Source organism: Nothobranchius furzeri, chromosome 11 (genome assembly GCF_043380555.1).
Source record: "Nothobranchius furzeri strain GRZ-AD chromosome 11, NfurGRZ-RIMD1, whole genome shotgun sequence".
Lineage (NCBI taxonomy): Eukaryota > Metazoa > Chordata > Actinopteri > Cyprinodontiformes > Nothobranchiidae > Nothobranchius > Nothobranchius furzeri.
The window spans coordinates 59340989-59363365 of record NC_091751.1 but is presented as its reverse complement, the minus strand read 5'-3'; the positions used below and the strand labels follow the sequence as shown (position 1 = coordinate 59363365).

Sequence of the window (22377 nt, the reverse complement as noted above, 5' to 3'; positions counted from 1 at the left end):
TGGCCATCCGTTGGTGCGGTCTTACTTGAACACAAAAATGATGCTTGCTTGCAATGATTTAGGTATTTACTGCCACTCATCGCCAGGAACACTCCACACCGTCACTTTAAAGAAACCAGTCGTGTTGTGATGCATTATGATGCCGATAATGATGATAAACATGGCTAATCAAAGACTGATCGTTGCACATGATTTAAAAAATCTTGGGCTTTCAGCAGATTTAATTGATAACTCCTGAGGTTCAAAAGTATTTAGTTAAACAACAAATAACTGCAGCTTGTTGATTTTAAGTATGTCATCCTGATTTTTAACCTTATCCTTCTTCATTTATAGCTACATCCATTTGCTTTCAGGCTTCAGAAACAGAGCAAACTGTTCTTTTGTCATCTTAACAGTATGGACCCAGACAGCCCAGGGCACTGTGATAGCTTAAAAACTGATGAAGAGTTTCATCTCTGGGTTTGAAATGAGCCATTGCTCTGGGTGGAGGACTTCAGGTATCTCTGAGTGTTCATTAGAGGAGTTTAAATGCAGATTGGAGCAGCTTCTGCAGTGATGTGGACCCTGAACCCATCTGTTGTGGTGGTGCGGGAGCTGAATTTTTAAGCTAAGTGATTGATTTACTAATCTTAATACCGGCTCACACTGAACTGAGCAGGCTGTAGTATTTTGGGAACCTGGTAAGGATGCCATCCTAATGTTTTTCATGGAAATCGTTTTAGACATGTCCTGCTGGGAGAAGACCTCAGGGCAGACCCAGGACTTGCTTGACAGATTATGTCTCACAGCTGGCCTGGACATGTCTCTGCATCCTTCCAGCTGAAGGAGGCAGCTGAGGAGAGGGAGGTGATCTCAGCTTTAGCTGTTACCCCCTATGACCTGGTTCTGGATCAGCAGCAAACGATGGATGGGTGTTTGGTATTTAAATGTCAGGATTTCCCTTGCCCCATCTGTGACCTCAGTCTGGAGAAATAATCTGACCGAATCGATAAGCTAAAGGCTAGTCTGAGCAGCGCCAAAGTCAAAGTGGATTGTTGCCATCTTAAAAAATAGTCTGAAAATTTTCAAGGATGTTTATACCAACTTAATTTTAGAATAAATATACATCACAGTCATTCATCAGTGCATGCTGTTGATCACACTATTTACAATGTTCTGGGTTTTAAAAGGTCTTAAAAGCATTAAATGTAGGAATTTGGAAATAATACCTGAAAAAGTCTTTAAAAAGTCTTGAATCTTGACAGCTGGGTCTTAAAATTTGTTCTGTATATAAATTCTCCATACTGTATTTGTCCTCTAAAGTTTAATTTATCAACCACAATCATTTTTATCAAATAACGTAGCATAAATAAAGAGTGGCAGAACCAATAATTGAGAATGCTGAGCAGCCTCGGGTTAAAATACTCTGAACTTGTGTCGTATTCAGCTCTCGCGCTACAGCAGTGAGAGTAAACGGTAAACACACAGACCACACAGACCTCCAGCAGAGAAGGAAAACGGAAAACCTCTGCAGAACACGAGAAAGGTTGACTGAAGCTTAGGGCTGGGTGCCAGAACTTGTTTTAAACACCTAAACAAGCGCTGGGCGGAATTGTAACATTTTCATATCACAGATTTGATCAGTTTTACAGTTAAGACTGTATTTTTTCCCCATACAAGACAACTTTTATCCACATTGTCTTTAAATAAGTAAAGACTTGGTTTTAAATAGTCCATTTTACTGTCATTTGGACCATTTCATGTTTCATGATGACTACCTCGCCCTACCTCTGCTAGCTTTGCAGTTAGCACGCTAAATGTATGTTCAAAATTTTACTTTTCACACATCGGTCTCTGCAAAACACTTTCCTAATGTAAACGTTCTAAATGTGGTCAAGGCTATTCACCGGTTTAGCGGTAAATGAAAAAATTATATTATAACTGGAAACAAAGGCCTAAACAAAACACTCAGTTTAAGTGAATTTATTGTTTGAAGTTATGTTTTTCACCACACTTTTCTTTCATGTGTTTTTTATTTCTGTTCAAAGCTAAAGACCAAAAAAAAAAAAAAGAAAATATATAATAAATGCTTTAAGCTAAGAGGGACTTGTCCATCCTGACCTTGAAACAAAACTGCACATAATCATATTATGAGATGTGTATGCCAATGCAGTGTCATCAGTTTTATTCAGAGGCTGTCATCATTTGTAAGCTGCTTCCTGTTGGCTGAAGTGCATCTGGTTTCAGACCTTTGGTGTAGTATGACCTTCACCCTCTTATAGAATAGGTCTGCAGTGAGAGCACTTAGGACTCAGAAGGCTCCAGAGACAATAAACAACGTAAAACACCACACTGTACATTCTGAAAGGAAGTATTGAAGTTGGAGATCACATAAAAGCTGCACCCTTTAAAGGATTTTTTCCATTGAGTTAATGGATATGATGGATTTACTATTTGTTTGCAGTTATTTGAACAATTTAGTCACATTTACACATTTAGTCAGGCACCTCCTTATCTGTGTGAACTCCTCCATTACTATTCAATTCAATTCAAGTTTATTTATATAGCGCCAAATCACGACAAGTGTCATCTCAAGGCACTTCACATAATAAACATTCCAATTCAGGTCTGTTCATTAAGCCAATCAGAAATAATGTTTCCTGTATAAGGAACCCAGCAAATTGCATCAAGTCACTGACTAGTGTCAGTGGCTATACAGCAATCCTCATACTAAGCAAGCATAAAGCGACAGTGGAGAGGAAAACTCCCTTTTAACAGGAAGAAACCTCCAGAGAATCCTGGCTCAGTATAAGCAGCCATTCTCCAGGACTCTGGGGATTGAGAAGACAGAGCAGGTGCACGCACGCACACACACACACACACACACACACACACACACACACACACACACACAGAGAGAGAGACAGACAAAGACAAAGTAATGTGCCTATAGTTATATTGTGATTTCTTAGTAAATATTCTATTTCGTGAGAGATAAACTTCATTGTATTTATCCTAGTGGATCTATAATTAAACGGATAAACTAGTAGTAGCACTTTCAACGTCAAGGAAAGCAAAAAGTTATTATCAGGAGAGGGAGAATGTTTAAGTGGTTAGCAGCAGTGTGCTAGACGATGGCCCCCTCCATGAGGCCACCACAGCTCATCAGAACATCGATGTAGCTTCTTCTGGGGAGAAAAACACTTACAGAGAAAATAAAGTTAACAGCTGAAATTGCAGAAAATAATACAGTTAAAGAGCAGATTGTAGAAGAAAGTAGTAGAGTGTGAAAAGTGGTCAGTGTGTCCTCCAGCATTCTAAGCCTATAGCAGCATAACTACAGAGATAACTCTGGATAATCTATCCTATTTAGATGGAGGCATGTTGGAGGCAGGGCAAGGGAGAGCCGTCTTTACCGATTGTACACTCCACCTCCCTCTACTCCCCCACTTCTCCAGATCTAGGCTAACATCAGATTTTAAACCCCCCCCCCCCCTCCCCCCCCCCCCCTGTCTCTTCCTTTCTCTTTCACCTCTGTCTCCGTGTCTGGTCGGAATTAAAAAGCATTCAAAAACAACAACAATAAAGTTTTAAGTATCAGGCGTGACATTAAAAGCAGACGCTTTAATGCTCCACCTGAGAGGAAATCTGTAAGGCTTGTCACCAGCATTCAGACATCAATTCTGTTTGCTTCACAGCCAGACAGGACACGGGGGGAAAAATTGATAAAAACAACGACAAAAAATTAAAATATAAAAAGAATTTAGAAAATGGTTAAAAATATATTTTAAATTAGCAAGAAATAGACAATTGTGATAAAAAAATGGGTGAATGACTGATTATGTTGTGAAGCTCTTTGAGGGGTTCCATGACTCTAGAAGGCCTTATATCAAGTAGAGGCCATTTACCATTTGTCACCACTCTTCTTACAGAACAACTGGTTCCAAGACTAAAATAATTCACCAAACATGATGAACCAGATATTAGTAAGCTCAAATGACTGGCTTAGTGGGAAAGTCGCAAATTTTATGTCCCTAAACCACAAGAGCAGCCATCCTTTGGCTCTGTGTTAGTTTGTTTTAACTCTATTCTTGCTGCAAGACAGCTGACAAGAGCTCCCAGTCCTACTGTGCCATAAAAATAAAGTTTGAAAAAAAAAGTGGTGTGTTTGACTTTAAGGCAAGATACTGTCTGGTGTCCTCAGCTGACTGTCTGGGTTCCAACTGAGATACACACAATGTATGCAGATGTGTGCATGTCTTATGTGTGCATGTCTCAGAGGGAGAGGGAAAGTGAAAAGAGCAAATATTGAGGGAATTTAAATAATTTTTTCTGACATATAACCATTGTGCCATTATGTACTTATTTACTAGTGGGACTGTTTGTCTTGCTTACCCTTGTAAACATGCTATTTTTAGGAAAGGAACAGTTTGATTCATGTGTTTAAGATGGTATGAAAAATAGGAACATCATTTATTTTCCTGTAAAAAATTGCTCTCATTATTATAAGAAAAAATGTTTTTTTTTTTCTTAAAAATATTGTGGTCCAGCCAAAAAAAGGAAAAGATAGTACTAATCCAGCTGTGGTAGATCAGAACCACTGATTTTAGCAGAATGAATAAATAACTATGACGCCTTAAAGTGACTACATCATGCACAATCCACTTTGGGAGCATTTGTCCCTGTTATATTGTTATTTCTCATGAAGCTCAGCTGCAGCTTCTATTCAGGTTTGCTAAGCTAGATGGAATAGGTTTGCCTCATCATGCTCCATATCCAAGTAGTCTCGAATCGGATCCCTCTTTCCTGGACTGTTAACACTAACGCCCAATCTCTTCATGTTGCAAATGAGGAGTTTAATCACCACAGTTGTGGAGAACTGATTTCTTTGTGATCCAGTCCTCACTTTTGATAATGCCTAGAAGGTGAAAATGCATTTTTGTCTGAAAGAAGTACACGTCGGTTCCTCTGAAGAAGAGTTAAATTGGCATCTTCAGCAACTTTCAAAAACCGAGCCAGAAGGTGATTTCACAAACTGCCAGTGAAACCACCACCAGTTCCAGAGTGGGTTTTGAGACGGATTACTTCTTTAAACTAGTGCCATTTCACTGTTGAAATCACCAAATTGATAGGAGTTTGAACAAAATGCTAATCGCTAGCTGAATGGTTATAAGGTTTGGATGGTGAGCATCAGGAACTGACTAGGTCAACAATTTAGGCCAGGAATCTGCAACTATCTCAGCTGCTTTTTCTTCATCTGAGTAGTGTGTGTGTGCATGCATGTGTGTGTGTGTGTGTGTGTGTGTAAGAGGCTTGATCATCTGGGTGTGTGGCCAATCACTGAGTGCGACAGCTCAGTGGCCAGGCCATCAGGAAATGTCCCAGCGCTCCCGACGCTGGCATGCATCTTGCAAAGGTTGCTTTGCTGGTTGATCTGCAGTTACATTATGAAATGGGTCGATTTCACATGGGTGGAAGCGGGATTTCAGGAAATCCAAGCAAGCATCTTTGTTCTCCTTTTCTGTGGCCGTCTCCAAGTTAAGGTCCTCCACCACCTCTCTTACCCATGGTGTCCTACAAGGTTCTGTGCTGGGGCCTCTGCTCTTCCTCCTCTATCTGCTTCCTCTTCAGCACATCCTGAGCTCCTTCAAAGGAATCTCCTACCATCTTTATGCAGATGACATCCAACTGTACATCGCCTTTAAGCCCCATGAGATGTCAAAGCTGCAGCTGTTACACACCTGCTTAGACTCTATCAAAACCTGGATGGCTGGGAGCTTTCTTCAGCTGAATGAAGATAAGACTGAGATCCTCATCTGTGCTCCAGACAAGCTGGTTCCCAAAGTCAGAGACTCTCTTGGTCAGCTTGCTTCCCACACCAAATCTTCTGTCAGGAATCTTGGTGTGACCTTTGACCCAGCTCTCACCCTGGATTTTCATGTCAGTTCTCTTGTTCGCTCTTCCTTCTTCCATCTCAGGAACGTTGCTAAGCTGAGTCCCATTCTGTCTTGCTCTGAACTTGAGACAGTTATCCACACCTTCATCTCCTCACGCTTAGACTACTGTAACTCTCTTTTCACGTGTCTGAGCAGAACCTCCCCGAACCGTCTGCAGGTGGTTCAGAATGCCTGTGCTCGGCTTCTGACCAAGTCCTCCAAACACACCCACATCACCCCGCTTCTCCTCCAGCTTCACTGGCTGCCAGTCAACTTCAGGGTTAGGGTTCATTTCAAGATCCTGGTTCTGGTCTGTAGGGCCCTACATGGACAAGAACCATCTTACATTGGTGATCTTCTTAGTCCCTACACCCCCAGCAGGTCCCTGAGGTCCAGTGACCAAAGCCTACTGGTTGTGCAGCACCAGGCTAAAGACCAAAGGTGACAGATCATTTGCTGCTGTGACCCCCAGACTCTGGAACTCTCTCCCCCTGAGCCTGAGATCAGTGGACTCAGTGGTCTCCTTTAAAAAGCAGCTGAAGACTCACTTGTTCAAGCTGGCTTTTGTATGACCTTCTTCACCACTCTCTCTTTATTCTGCTCTCCCCACCTATTCCACCTTCCTCAGGATCCACTGATTTCCCTCTTTCATACTCACTCTCTCTTTCTTAACATTTTTTCTTTTATATCGCAATTCTTACTTTTGCTCATTTTAAATATATTTTTAAACATTTTCTAAATGATTTTTTAAATATTTTTACTTTTTTTTTGTGAAGCGCCTCGTGATTTTTATCTTGAGAGGCGCTATAGAAATGATATTTTCTTCTTTCTTCTTCTTCTGGGTTAATAAAATTGCGCAAGAAAATAATTAATATTTCAGGATAAAATCCTATGTGGGCCTGTTGTTGCTCTGAAAGGTTTAAAACATCATGACACACATCCTTTAATGCTACAGGTGCTTTAAAGTTTGGCTTCTGCAATGTCAGCAGGTCAATACCAACAAATAACTTAAAATTATCTACAAAAGGACTTTAGAAAGCTTCATAAACTGCTGCTTTCATCAAGAGGACCAAACAGGGTAGTTAGGACTTCAAAAATCACATCCAGTGCAATGAACCCACAATGTCAGTTGATTAGTGGATGAATTCATGAGGAGTGTAGTGTAGACATTACTCAGGGACAGCGGAGAGGAAAGGGTCAAGATTCCACAGGCTGCAAACAAAGACCTGAGAAGCTTTAAGCAAAGGAGATGTGCTGGACTCCATCAGGAAAATAGTTGACCCCTAGATTTAGATAGATTTGCAAACAATATGCGGAAAATGATCCCTTTTGTATATAATAAGTCTTAGATCTTTGAGTTCAGCTCGTAGTGGCCTGTGGGGGTGAAAAAATAATTGTTGGGTTTATAATTGTTTAGATTGTAGAGATTTTCATTTTGTACCAAGAAGGAATCCTGACCATGAAAACATGCTGCCCCATTTGTTTACAGGTACATTTCTCGATGTTTAGAAGCAGCTGTGATGAAGCTCAGAGTGAACAAGACTGGACTCGTGCATGTGGTTCAGTTGTAGCTGATGCATTTGTAAAGTATCACACTTGATTCTTGAAACTCGACACAGCAACTTGAAATACTCTTGCATAATTCAAACATGTTGAAGAGAAGAGAAAGAGTCATGAAATGACAAACATAACAACAAAGTTCTGTCCGGCATGACTCTGCAGTTTGTGTTCCTGCTGCTCGTGTTTTTGTGCCGATGCATATTTAGATTCAGGAAAAGCCACGGCCCACTCGCTTTGATCCAGTCTACTCTCAGTCGTACTTGATGCACACTGAATTATTCAGGAAGGATTCACCATTTTATTCTTAGAGCCCAAAATTAGTTTCCTCATTTCCTTAATAAAACACTGTTTTATGCATTAATCACTGCATGTACATGAAGGTGATATGTGGGAATCTCTTAAAACATCTTGTTTCTTCTCAATATCCAGCTAAAGAGCCAAACTTTCTTCAAAATTTATGAATCTGTTCAGTGTCTCGACAAAATGAGAACATGTTCCCCACAACACAACACAAAAATTTTGCAACATTTACAAAAGTAAATGTAGCTAATTTTTTGTCATTTTCCTCTAAAGAGATAAACATGCAAATAAAAGCCATTCTGAATGGAAATTTTTGATTTATTTCTATGTACGCCATTTTTTACAGTATTATATTGCACAGGTTAATTTGTTAAATATTGTGCATTGTGCCATGTTGCTGTATAGTTTCCCCTTTCTAATGATCCAAACTGTCCTGTGCAGTCTTAGGTTTGGTTGGGTTTGCTTATTCCCTTTCTCTGTATTTCAGGACCAGGGACAGTTCCATTCTGCCTTTAGTGAAACATAAATAATAGACGTGCTTGAATGACATGAAATATCATTGATTATCATTATTTTTTTTATATTTATTCATTTTATTTACCTTCACAAATAAAAAACTGGTTAGTGATCTTATTTCTGCAGAATGGTTTGTGAAAGATCAGCAGGACTGTTTTAGTGCTTAGCGTGGAGTAAATTATGTCCTGAAATAACCTCTAATGAGATAAGAGTTTATTATTCTGTTAACAGCCTTTTATTGTTATGAAAATCTAAAGAGAGTTTTATTTAGAGGCTGCTAAAGCAGAGCTAATGGAGTCATCATATCAAATCTGCCCTTCACCATCAGATCACATCCACCTCTTAGTTTATTTAATTATACAGAAACGCCTCCTCCCCTCTGTGTTTAACACAAATGCCAAGTGTGTGTGTGCATGTGTGCGCGTGTGTGTGTGTGTGTGTGTGTGTGTGTGTGTGTGTGTGTGTGTGTGTGTGTGTGTGTGTGTGTGTGTGTGTATTTATAGTCTGTGTCTAGTCTATATGCCTAGCAGTGTGTTGAGTGTGTGTGTGCACCTCAGTGGATGGTACATGTGCATCGATCCTCCTAGAAATGTCTGCTGACGGCAAGTGTCATCTGGAGAACCGTGGAAGCCTTCTCCCTCCTTACGTGTAACCATGTTGATGTTTCCTTCAGCGACATGTTGTGTCTGCTTTCCTTATTGTCAAAAGATATAACAAGTACACACACACGCGCGCACACACACACACACACACACACACACACACACACACACACATAGTCTGGAGAGAGTTGATTAAAGGAAGCAGCACCTGTTTGACGGTCAGCTGACAGAGAAGAGTGACAGAAAAGAATCAGCTGCAGTTTTCAGCCTCTCTCTCTTTGTGGATGCAAGATTTGTGATGTTTCCCACAGGAGTGTGAGCAGATTCTTGATAACTACGTTAAGTTTGGCAGAGCAAATGTTTGAAACTCCTTTTGCATTTTATCTTCTTCAGGCCCTGGAATGATGTCAACAATGATGACATCTGGCGGACGCCAAGACCCGCCAGGACAGCCCGCCTTCAGCTCTGACTACCTGTCTGGTGAGGGTTAAAGAACACGGTGCATCAACTCACTGGATCGCTCAGCATTCAAAGACAGTTTTATATGAGTTTTGTGTCAAAAGCCACCAAATGATCCTAACTGTAAAACATTTATAATTCCGCCAGGATGCAAAGTGGCTTTTGAAACAGGATTTTGGGTTTTAATTTCACATTCTTAACAAAAAGGAAAATAATAAACAAAAATACTCAAATAACTGGAGAGGTATGAAAAGCACTCTGAAATGTATCAGCAAAGATGGAGTTTGTTTCCCAAATGTGGTTCCCAGATCTTATTCACTTCAATTAAGTTAATAAGATTAATTCAATTTTAAAAATGGGAAACACACACACACCGTCATCATCATCATTATCAGAGAACTGTTGGAACATTTTCTTCACAGACTCTTGACTTTACCCATCCCTAAAGCTTTTTGCTGAGGCTCTCTGCCATTTCTGTTCTTTTTTTCCATGTTTGTGTTTCTCTGCATCCCTCATGTTGTCTGACTGATGGGACGACGGGTGGGCGGAGTCTGAACAAGGACAGCAGCAAAAGTGATGCACCAGCGAGGATGTTACCTTTAGTTTGTTTTATCCCAGTTTAATGAGGACCATTTAAATAGGTTCATCATAGAAACACAATCCTTGTTTCAAGCTGCAGCTTTGTGGAGGTTCAGAGCTGCCATATGTATGTGGGTCACTGCATTAGAGGCTTTATTTCTGTCCTAGAAACCTGCAGTGTGTTACTCCACACTCTGTTTATTCCTGCTTTCAGAGAACAGAAGAACGACTGACAGTTTCTAACATCTAATAATGACTATTTATGTAAAATATAACATCAGCACATGAAACATGATCAGTAGACACACCTGTTAAACCATGTTTGTTGTTTTTCATTCCTGCAAACTGCTCTAGATATATTTTTCCTTCTCACACGCAACAATCTCAATTATTTCTTGTAGTTTATCTTGTTATTCTTAACAGAAATGCATTAAAATGGTCTGTGAACTCACAAATGTCTATTTTGTTATAGGAAACAATCATCAAACTTGTGGTCAGGTTATAGAGTTCTAATATTGTGATTAGAATTAATGTTGGAAAAGGAAAGCAATTGCAGCTATTCTCAACTTGGATGTATAAATAGTTCTCAGACTGTGTTATTAGTGATTTACTGTAGGTGTTTAGAACAAATAATGTAGGGTTAGGGGTTAGGGTAAACCTAAGTAACCCGTCTAATAAAGCAACACATTCTCACAACCAAGGCATCAAAATATGACGCGTGTGACCAAGCCTCAATATACGACGAATCGGGATGCCCCAGCGCGTCCGGAGACGACGATCTGGGACAAACTGCTGCCGCAGCGTCCCAGATCGTCGGTATCTGACGCTGGTGCTTTGACGGACATTAGAACTACTTAACCTTCCCCTCACCCCAATCCTAACCTTAAGTCACAGTTTATGGACCTTAAGGTTAGGATTGGAGTGAGGGGGGGGTTAAATAGTCGAATAATGTCCGTTTGACCGTGCACGTCAAACAGTGACGCCAGCGGAGCCACGTGTCCCTGATCGTCGTCTCCGGACGCGCTGGGGCGTCCCGATTCGTCGTATATTGAGGCTTGGTCACACGCGTCATATTTTGATGCCTTGGGTGTGAGAATGTGTTGAATTAAGAAGTGAGAGGACAAGAGCTTGTGATGTCATTGTCTGATAAGATAAAGTTGTGCTGATGTTAGGGCTGCTCGATTATGGCAAAAATAATAATCACGATTATGGTGACTGAAATTGAGATCTCGATTATTTAGGGCGATTTTTCTATTTATGTTGATTTTATTTGTTTTTATTCCATCATAAAACTGCTCAGGGCACAATCAGAACAAAAATAAATAAGAAACAAGATGATCACTAAAATAACTCCTGATTTCCAGTATAAAAAGACCAATATACTTATAGCTCATAGTTAATGACCCAAGGGCTATAGACCTTGGTTTAACTCATTTAAGTCTAACCAGTACAGACCCAAATACCAATATCTTGCAAAGACTGACAGCAAGAATTATACAGTGGCATTTATAACAAATTCATGCAAATAAATTGATGTTCACAAAATGTTGCATAATATTTATTTAGTTGTGGAGAGGAGGAGAGTGCACTAGCACCGTGTCCTCAGAGAGATTAGTTATTATTTATCAGCGTGAGGAAGTTATTTCTACCTTATTTATAAACTATTTATTTACAAGTCCATCAGTTAATGTAATAATTGTCCCAACCACAGCTGCACCCCCCACCGCCCAACCCGGTCTCACAGCAATCGGGGCAAGCTGCATGTGTGTTTAGCGCACCGCACACGCACATTTAGCCGTTTTTAGGGGCTCAGGAGTCCGCAGGTACGGTGTGTGTGTCACTCACTCTGGTTAATCCAACAAGGAGCCGGCTCCGAGAGCTGTTTCAGTAGCGACCGACACATCACTACATCATTCCCTTTCCTAATGTCCTGAAGAACGGTCCGGAGTGTTTAGCTAACCTGCAGGAAACGTCGACGACAGTTATCCAGAAAGTAGCTAAGGGTTACCAGAGATGTTTCTGAGGTGTTCACTAGGTAATTGTAAGATTTAAAAAGTCAAGAAGGGGGTCTGAAAAGCTGTTAGAAATAGCGTCAAAGTCGCCAAGTTGGCAACACCCTAGGAGGAGCGCTTCATTTGCAACTCAGGGCAGTGCAAGTGGGAGGAGCAAATAATCGGCTTGTTTTGTTTTTTATAATCGTTCAAAACTCAGATCGTAATCGTGATTAAAATTCGATTAATTGAGCAGCCCTAGCTGATGTTAACTATAAACATCAGCTGATTGTTCGGAGTTAAAGGTGACATATCATGAAAAATCCATACAATTTGTTTTAAGTCTCCATGTGTGCATAAAGAGTTAAACTTCAGGTGATAATGAGAAGTTCTAGAAAAAAGTTTTAGTTTTACATGTTTTTCTCTATTTGATCAGGACAGCTGCCAAATGTGGTGATGGACTTCCAGCTATACACAGAGCCGATCCGCCATTTTGTCTTCTTTGTAGTCCATTTAGAAAAATGCTGAATGTCTGGTCATTTGATCCACATGCCTGTCTGAACTGTCCCTCGCCTGCTTGTGTCTCACTTTTAATGCATGAGAGTTGGCAGCCCCGAGACACATCTGGGTGGGCAAATCTCCCCACATGTTTTAAAAATGCAAATATAACGTTTCTGCTACAATTTCTCTATAAAACTCATAAAATGTCTGACTAGGGTGGAGAGAGAACTCTGCTCTGTGGAGTGGGGGGGGTTTGCAGCCCTTCCTTCAGATTTAAAGAGACAGAACCAAAATGAGGAAATCAGACCCAAGAACTGATGTTCTGTTATATTTGGACCACAACTGAATGATTTAGTTGCACAGCGGAAGAACTTAAAAGCTCGATATGTCTCCTTTAATCCATCCATCCATTTTAAGCTGTTTCCCCGGGGTCGGGTCGCGAGGGCAGCAGTCTAAACAGAGAGGTCCAGACTTCCTTCTCCCCAGCCACTTGGGCCAGCTGCTCCAGGGGAATCCTAAGACGTTCCCAGGCCTTCTGGGAAATAGCCCCTCCAGCGTGTCCTGGGTCTTCCTTTAGGTCTTCTCCGGGTTGGACGTGCCCGGAAACCCTTACCAGGGAGGAGTCCAGGAGGCATCCTAACCAGAGGCCCAAGCCACCTCAACTGGCTCCTCTCGATGTGGAGGAGCAGCAGGTCTACCCTGAGACCCTCCCAGATGACCGAGCTCCTCACCCTATCTCTAATAGAGAGCCCAGACTTTCGACCGCTTGCATCCGTGATCTCATTCTTTCGGTCACCACCCAAAGCTCGTGACCATAGGTGAGGTAGGGACATAGATCAACCACTATATCGAGAACTTTGCCTTCTGCCTCAGATCTCTCTTCACCACGACAGACCGGTACAACGCCCGCATCACTGCAGACGCAGCACCAATCCGCCTATCGATCTCATGCACCATCTTTCCCTCACTCATGAACAAGACCCTGAGATACTTGGGCAGGACCTCGTCTTTGACCCCGAGAAGACATTCTACCATTTTCTGACTCAAGACCATGGTCTTGGATTTAGAGGAGCTGATTCTCATCCCAGTTTCTTCAGAGTTCATTCAGTTTGAATAAAAACAAATTAGAACTTGTGAAATTGGCAACATCAATCAAAATACTAGTAGGCACTTTTATCATTTTTTTCCACTAAAGTGGGTCGACTTTATAGCATTGATGATGAGCAGATCATTTGAGAAAAACAAATAAAATGACAAAAAACAAGAATAAAGACTAAAAATGGCAGACAAAGTAGGTTAAGCTCAAAAAGTACTAAAATGTTCCGTAAATTTGAATTCAAACAGATACGTGAAGTAAATACATTTATGCAGCACCTCTCAAGACAAAAATCAAGTTTTTTACATTAAGCAGCATAAAACCAACAAGATAAGATGGAATACAAACTAAAGCAGATCAAATTGAAAATTCCTGTCTAGAAAGACGAGTCGACTGAGTTGACCGAACAAAGATGGACAGGCAGATCCAGAGGACAGGGGCCGTAACTGTAAAGGTTATGTCCTCCTTTGGTTTTGATCCAGGAACCCAAACAAGTCCTGATCAGCTGAGCTCTGAGTCCCGTGGTGACGTAAGGTTGTAAAAGATTCAAGAATGCGTGAGGGTTTGGTTTGGAGTGTAGTTTACGTATTTCATCTGAAAGCATCAAACCTGTCAGTTTCTTTTCATTCTTCATATAAAAATACTCGATTCCTTTTACTCTCGTAACACCTGAAGACTCTTCAAAACAAAAGATTCAGGCCTAGTCCACACGTAGCCGGTTTTTAAAAAAACGAATATCCGCCCCTCCAAAAACTTGCATCCACACCACCTCGTTTAAAAAAACTCTGTCCACACATACCCGGATAAATACGTTGTTAAGGACACGCCAGACCTGTAGGTGGCAGTAGTTCCCCCGTTCTTAACCTCGTCCTTCGTCTGTGGTCTTCCGCAAGGAGCAGTAATTCTGCTTGCAAAAACAAACAAGCAAAAAGCGCTTGGACAATTGATGAAGCGAGCGCAGCTCCGAGGGCATCCATGCTGTCAGCTAGTGTAAACACAGGTCGCACACGTGATGTCAGCATTTTTTTTTGTCGCGGAAAGTGACGTTGCGGACCTTAAAACTCCGGTTTTGTCCGTCCACACGCAGACACCCAAAACGGAGAAAACGCAGATCTTCACTTTGGCCGGAGTTTTTAAAAAGATCCGTTTTCGTGTGAAAAAACTCCGTTTTCGTGTGGATGACAGGCCAAAACGTAGAAAAATATCTACGTTTTGGCAGGTCCCCGGCTACGTGTGGACAGGGCCTCAGATTTACTCGTGACCTCCAGGGGATCTAATTACTCATCTCCGCACCTGTGCTCTGTGAACATCATGTTCAGTGCAGATTCCTGTCTTTAGATTTCACATCAACAGTTTTAATTAAGCCGCCCTTATTTTCCACACCTAAAAATAACATCAGCAAAGGCTATAAATCTGTATAGATTTACTATTATCACTGTTTTCTGTCTCGGTTTGTGATAGCTGACCAGAATTAAGCCTCTGTCAACATTTTAGGGGAAGAAAAAATAATAATTCCAATTATTTGTTGTTGTTTTTTCCTTTAGCAGTCATCTTTCACATAGTTTTTGATCACTTTTACAGCTGCTAAAAGCTTAATATTAGTGTTTAATGGTGTCATTTTAAGTAAAAAGACAATGAATGTGTCTCCTTTAGAGACAGAAGAGACAGTCAGTCCTGAGAGTACGCTCCATTCTCTATTTGACTATGATGAGTTACTTTTGTGTTCTTGCAGGTTTCTCTCAGTCAGGGATGGGGGGGACCATGGGCTCCAGCCTGCCACCACTCCAAACCACTATGAGCTCCAATCTGGGCCAGATTGGGATGATTCCAGCTATGGACGCTCAGAAGAGTTCAGGTCTGTTTGGCGTGGAGAGCAAAACCACCAGTAGCATCAGCGGGAGCGGTACGATGAAACCCAGCGACCCCTTTTCCTCTGCCCCAGGGATCCAGTTCACGGACCACTCTGCAGGTATCAGGAAGTGGGTCAGCTGTATGTTAAAGTGATGCAGGGGAAAAGGAAGGGTAGAGCTTCAGCACTAGCTAAGAATAAAAAGTCCAAATAAATTCTTATTTTAAGTTGTTTCGTGTAGAAAGTAGGCCTGGGTTTGTGTGGCAGGAGGCAGATGTTCATCAGCAGAGGGCAGCCTTCTCTAATTGTTCTGTACTGATGCAGCCTCAGCTCTGTTGCTCTCGATATTAGCTGCCTTACAGCTTTACACTCTTCACCCGACAACGACGGCAGATGTTGGTGTTTTTTATATCTTCTATTTGCTGCAGTTGGAGCAGAACAGAGCTCCTGCAGGAAACTTTTAGCTCTACAAAACGTGGCTAGGTGCCTTTTAGGTGTTAATTGTTTCTTATTTTTAATCAATAACTGCCGGAGGGAGGAGCGGCAGAACAGCAGCTAATTTTGTGGTTTCCAGGCAACAAAGACATTTACCAGGGGGGTCGTGCATAACAACGTGTGCAGTTTACATGGGGATGATGCGCCTGAATGCAGCACGTTTTAAGAAGCTGATCAGAGACCTGCGTGCATGTTGCCAATAATTATTTCATCAAACAGCGTTGAAACAGAAAATATTGATTGGTGGAGATTAAAGTAAAAGTTTGGAAAAGGCCAAACCAAAGTTTTGACCCTCTGAGTTCCAGCTACAGTTCCTCAAACCAAATTAACTATACATGTTAATAAACAGCCTCATGACTCAGCTTTCACATATAACTTAGACATATAACTGAAATATTTGTATTTACAGTTTTAGTTGAGCTCCTAGGTGGAAGTATTGTCTACAAGCAGCAAACTACACATCTTTTCTTAACATTAATAACTTGTAAAATCAGATTTTGCAGCCTCTCAGACTCTTGCTTTTATATTATGTTAAACATTTTGAAGCTGCTAAACTTTTGCAAGCCAAGAGAGCTGCTTATTACTTTTCAGGTGATCTCCTGCTGTGAGTCTGAGAACCAAAACACGGTTCTGATTCTGCCTTTGCAGCAGGAATCAGCGTGCATCCTCAGCATGAGCCCACTTGGCACAAATTTTGAGCAACAGGTGCTGAAACTTTAATGCACTTCTTGGCAGATTGCCACAGTTCCCCATAAGAGGCACTCAAATACCATATCACATTAAATATGAATGATAATGTCCTGGATGTGTGTTTAAAGCAGAGGAAGCCTCTGGTCACTGGGAGAAAATAGAAACTTGAATCATTTAAATAGCTAGAAAATGTGGCAACATTTATGGGGCTGGATTAAAGGTGCATTATGTAGAAATGAAGTAAACATTACATCCTGTGGTAAAATTTGGTTACTGGTACCATTTTAAACAACTCGAGCTTTTTGTCAGCTGTTGTCTAATTACAGTTGTCGGCGCTGCAGTATTAGCTCACAAGAGACACGGCAACCCCACACTCACTGATGGTAAACAGGAGTTACATCCCTCCTTCCTTTGTTTTGAAAGGAGAAAAACTGACAATCTCGCAGCCAGCTTGATATGAAACACGTTTCAGTATAACCTTCCTTCCAAAATGACTGAAACATTAGACTCTGTTGGGATTCTCTCACTGTAAAAATCTCACTATATTCTTACATACTGCACCTTTAAGTGAGTTAGGCCAGGAAAACCAAGGAACAGGCCGAGAGGTTATATTTTACATTAATACTTTTTTTTCTGTCATCGTTCTCATTCTGTTTATTTCTGAGCTAATGAAGTGCTTGTCATTAACGGCAGAGAAAAATGGCTTCAGAGGAAGAAGCCAAACTCATGTGTAATAACTTTATTCGTAAACAGGAAGACACAGAACAGACAAGCGGGGGGATAACTTCAGTCTGAATCTTTTGGTTTGTTATAGCAAATGTGTGCCCTTGTTTAATGATTCTGTGTTGCACTCTTTGTTGTTTAGGATGTCACATTGCATTTGTTGTTGTGGTTCTTCAGACATGCATGCATTTGATTAGATCATGCATGCTGCGTCCAGTATGATACGTGCTTGATTTATTTGTCTTGTTATGTTGCTTCAAAGCTCTGCTGCTCCCAGTGTGCCTGTTTTGCCCTGTAATGTGTGTGTGTGTGTGTGTGTGTGTGTGTGTGTGTGTGTGTGTGTGTGTGTGTGTGTGTGTGTGTGTGTGTGTGTGTGTGTTCCTGCTCACTTTACAAGAGCAGCTTTGTCCCCTGGATGACAAGATGTTGTTTAAAAGAACAAAACAATTACATCACACATTTGGTGTTTACCTGACCCAGAGTGCACCTTATTTAGATTTGTGCAGGGGTTTAAAGCTCCCACATATTTTTTCCAAATTTCTCCTCACAAGTATATTTGAGATATTACTAAAAAGGCTGGTATGCTAATTTAACACGATTAAACAGATGTTACAAACTCGCACCACCTGATAATGTCTTGTATAAGGAAGTAAAGTCAACCTATGTGCATGTAATCCATACTAGAAGTTGGTAAACTATACAAAAAAGGAGATGGTAAGGATCAACATGCAGATTTTATGTACTCACAAAAGCAGATCTCATTGCATTAAACCATTTTAAATCATCTAAAGGTTGTGTGGAAAAGAAGCCTGAAAGCAATCAGATTATGGTTACTGTCCTAAAAAGATAAACCACAATGTAACCCTTTGATGCATAATGGTCACTACAGTGGACAGGCACTCGAAATAGTTATTTTATTTTATTTTTTGCTATTAAGCACAGCTGTTGAAGACTTTATTGAATTTGAGCCCCTCCATTTGGACTTCAGTAAGTCAAGCCAACATATTTCATGTTCAGAATGCACACTGTCCACTGAGGTGGACATGTAATAAATTATTAGTAAATGATTAAATGTTACAAAAAATATTTGTTGAAATTTGTTTCATTCACACCTAAAGATGAATGAAAAAAAAATGTTAAAAAATCATGGTCGAAGATTTCATAAAATTACAACGTGGAAAATGTGCGGTGCAAACAAAATGAAAGCAGGCGTCGAGTCTGTTATGAAAGTATCTTGCAGTTTTGGCTTCACAATAATGTTGCACCACTTGAGGATAATTCTTGTATGATACTGGCAACTTATAGAGATGCTGTAGGGAAATATTTGCCCCCTGTTGTGAGAACAGTTGAATGTTTAAGATCAGCAATTTCCCATGCGGGCAAAGACAAACTAAGATACCTTTAATAAATGTCCCTTATAAATTAAATTTATTATCGATCCACATCCACCTGGCTCTATGTGAAAACAGTTATTGAATGAACAAGCTGTTTAAAGAGACAATGTGTAAACTGCACCATCAGTGTGGTCTCTCTGCCATGCCCACAACTTTGTGCACCGGCGTTTCGTCAGTATTCCCCTCGGTTTAGCCATCACTTCCGTAGTTGATGTGCGTTTCCACCACACCTGCTTCACATCGCACAAGTGGCAAAAACACACACGTGTCTCATCACAAGCTTGCACGTGGCGCCCTCTCATCGTCCCACACAGCTGCAGTCTCTGTGAGCTCAGCATTTGGTTCTGGAGGAAGTCAGATCAGGTGTAAACACTACCGCTGCATGTGCATCAACTCAGTAGTTGATTTTAATGTCAAAGATATTTAGCCTGCTTCTTAATTTGATTGAAAACCAGATATTGAAAAATTATATTACCATAAATACAAACAGTAAACAAAACATAGATGAAGATAAAGTTTGTTCCCATTTTTTATTTTCTGAGTCAGAAAGGGCAATTGAAAAATTGTTTCCACTTCCTGAGCGTCTTTATTTAGCTTTAATTACTCTTCAGACCTGAACTATATTATTTTAAACAAATAACAGAATCCTTAAAGCACAGTGTGTGGTTTGCAAAACCTTTATTTGATTCATGAAAGTTGAAAGAACACATATTTCAGCACCTTTTTGCATCTAGGCCACGTTAGAACTGGCCACCAAAACTACAAACCTGGACTATTGGTCTACATTAACAGCCGCTGCTATGAAAGACAGTTGGTGATTTGTGAAACCTTTTGTTGGTTTATGCAGGAATAAGTCACGCCTGCATCTCTTGGCTTCAGAGAGTAGACAAAATGCTGCAGCTCACCTCTTAACAGGAAAAAGGAAAATGGAGCACATCACTCCTGTTCTGGCCTCTTTTCACCGGCTGCCTGAGCCTTTAATGATTATTTTAAAATTATTTTATTGTTTTTAAATCTCTTAATGGCCTTGCTCCACCTTACCTGTGTGAGCAACACACATCCCCTCGTTCCCTCACGTCAGCAGATCAGCTGCTCCTGGTTGTCCCAAAAACAAAGCGTCATGCTTTTGCTGTAGCAGCTCCTAGATTGTGGAATGAGCTGCCTTGAATATCAGACAGGCCTCTTCACTGTCTGATTTTAAATCACTGCTTAAAACCACCTCTTCTCTCTGGCCTTTGACACCATCTGAGATGTTGACTTCTAACTAGTTTTTTATTGTAATAAAAAATGCATTTAATTTTGTTTTAACCATATTTTAGTCTGCTTAGTTTATTGTTTTAACTTTAGCTGTTTTATTTATTCTAGGTTCTGTGGTTTTATTGTTGATTCTGTTGTTTTTATTTGTTCTGTGTGTTCTGTGTACAGCACTTTGGTTTCAAGTGCTATACAAATAAAGTTGGTACGGTTTGATTAGTGAAAGTTCAAAAAGCTACTTTCTTCACCCTTTTATCGGAAGTTTGGATTATTATAATTTCTGCATATTTTAAATTTTATAATTAGAGTAGATTATAGCTACTCTGGGAGTGGAAACAGAAGTTGGAATTGTCCTTTCTGAATTAGAAATTAAAAAAGGGAACCAACTTCAGTTTTATACAAACAGGCTAGAAAAAATATAAAAGATTTACCCAAAAGAATGAGAAAAGAGTTAAATAAATAAAAAGAAGAAAAATGGATTACAGACAGCTTCATTCAATGTAGTACATAGTAATTTAAAAGAATACGAAAGAATGCACACTGTGGCCAAACTCCCCCGTCCACTCTCACGCATGGAAAAGTTCCAAAGTTGGCGGCCATGTGATATCCCGACAGTTAGAGACCTTATTCTATTGTTGCAACGATGACCTCCACACACTAGATGTCGCTTTGGTGTTTGTGTTCCCTATTCCACCTAAGTGTCAAGACCTAGAAGCGGCCTCCTTCAAATATCATTACCACAATACTTTACATAAGTCTGGAATTTAACACAATCAGCATTGTTGTTAATTTTTCAGCTATTTTGTACATCCTGTTATTTCTCCATCTGCTTCTCTCCCACCAGCATTTGTTTACTGTTTGTGAGTTGCTATAAGCTAACAATGCTAGCACGAACAAGCGCATGTCGCCACCTACTGTCGTGGAGTCGATCACACTTAATTTAATAATTCTGTCTTCTAACAGATATGGCTCTTACTCTGGTTAAGGCTTGATTATTGCCGTATCATGACTTAGATGAGCATGTACAGTAACTGCACAGAGCTTTGAAGCTAACCAGCTTCCTTTAGATGTGGTTCTGGTTCTTAGATTTCTTTGGTATAACTTTTTGAGATTTTTCCTGCTGATGTTGTGACACAGGTTCTGGTGAAGTGATTTCTTGATTGGCAAAATTAGGTCTGGATTTAGCTATAGTGAGAGTTTTCCAAGTGATGTGGTTAATTATAGTTACTTTATGATTTTACCTAGGGAGGCGATTACTTTTTCAGATGCAGCCAAGCTGGTTTGAATAGCTTAAAAACTGAAGTCACCATATGAAAGTGGCATGTTGTGTTGACTCAAGTTGTGTTTACTTGAATTTGGGAATTTCTTGCTGATCTGAAAAGTTAAAACTGCAACGGCATATCTGCAAAACAAGCTTTTAAACACAAACATGGTCACGGAACTGTCACCCTCCCCTAGTCCGCCATCATCCCGATGCCACGCCCCTTGGTGTGGGATCGCACATAGCCAGAGTGAACAAGAGAGCGCTAAACACCAGTCGCCGTTTTATAGGTCCAAACGTCTTTTGTTTTTCGTGAATTCAAATGGTGTATTTCTTTTTGGGACTAGTTTGACCTAAAGCTGAAGTGGTAGCAGCCGGCTGTTTCTCCTTTTCTGATACTATTCAGCTGAGAACCTCTCACACCAGTGCTGTTTTCTTGCTCAGTGCACAAGTGTGTAATGAATGGAGACCCAGAGAACTGCAGTGGTTTGGTGTCACAGACAACTGGCTAGAGGCTTATCATTGGTTTCGAACAGGGCCCTGTTTTTGGCCGAGGTTTTTAGACAAATGAGAAAGAACCACTTCATTTTTTTAAATCTCCCTAATACATTTAAAGCTATACTTTGTCAGAACATTGTTAAGACGCATACAATTATTTTAAGCTAGCTGGTATTGCAGATTTTCTGTTGTAGCTTAAATACCAAAAACGAAAACAACTGACAAAATCTGTAAGGGGACGAATAGCTTTTATAGCACTGTAACTCAGTAATGCAATGCAATGCAAGTTTATTTATATAGCGCCAAATCACGACAAGAGTCGTCTCAAGGCACTTCACATAATAAACATTCCAATTCACAGTTCATTAAGCCAATCAGAAATAATGTTTCCTATATAAGGAACCCAGCAAATTGCATCAAGTCACTGTAAAGGCTCTTAATTATTTTTTAACGCTCCAAATTCCCATATCCAACAGATGATAGTATGAACAACCTACTTTTTAGTGACTTTTTCTTGTGTTAATGCCCAGATTTTGTTTTTGTATTCTCAGTTGGTCTGACAGGCTAATACAAGTGTTACATCTCTGTGAGCATCAATGAATCCTATAAAGTTAGAATATAGCTGAATTTTGTTCTTATACTGTTAAATTAGTTTAATTAGTTATTTCTATTTTAAATTATTCATCATTAAAAT

General features: G+C 40.3%; 1 protein-coding gene across 4 annotated transcripts in view; it reads left to right on the top strand.

Moving 5' to 3' along the window:
- The window catches only part of LOC107384193 (microtubule-associated protein 4), a 105728-nt gene that overhangs the window by 29141 nt on the left and 54210 nt on the right, over positions 1–22377 (top strand). For all 4 annotated transcript variants that reach the window (XM_015957296.3, XM_015957295.3, XM_015957294.3 and 1 more), the window contains exons 3-4: positions 9287–9373; positions 15252–15488. In XM_015957296.3, coding sequence (XP_015812782.1) covers positions 9287–9373; positions 15252–15488 — 324 coding nt within the window. The remainder of the gene's footprint in view (positions 1–9286; positions 9374–15251; positions 15489–22377) is intronic.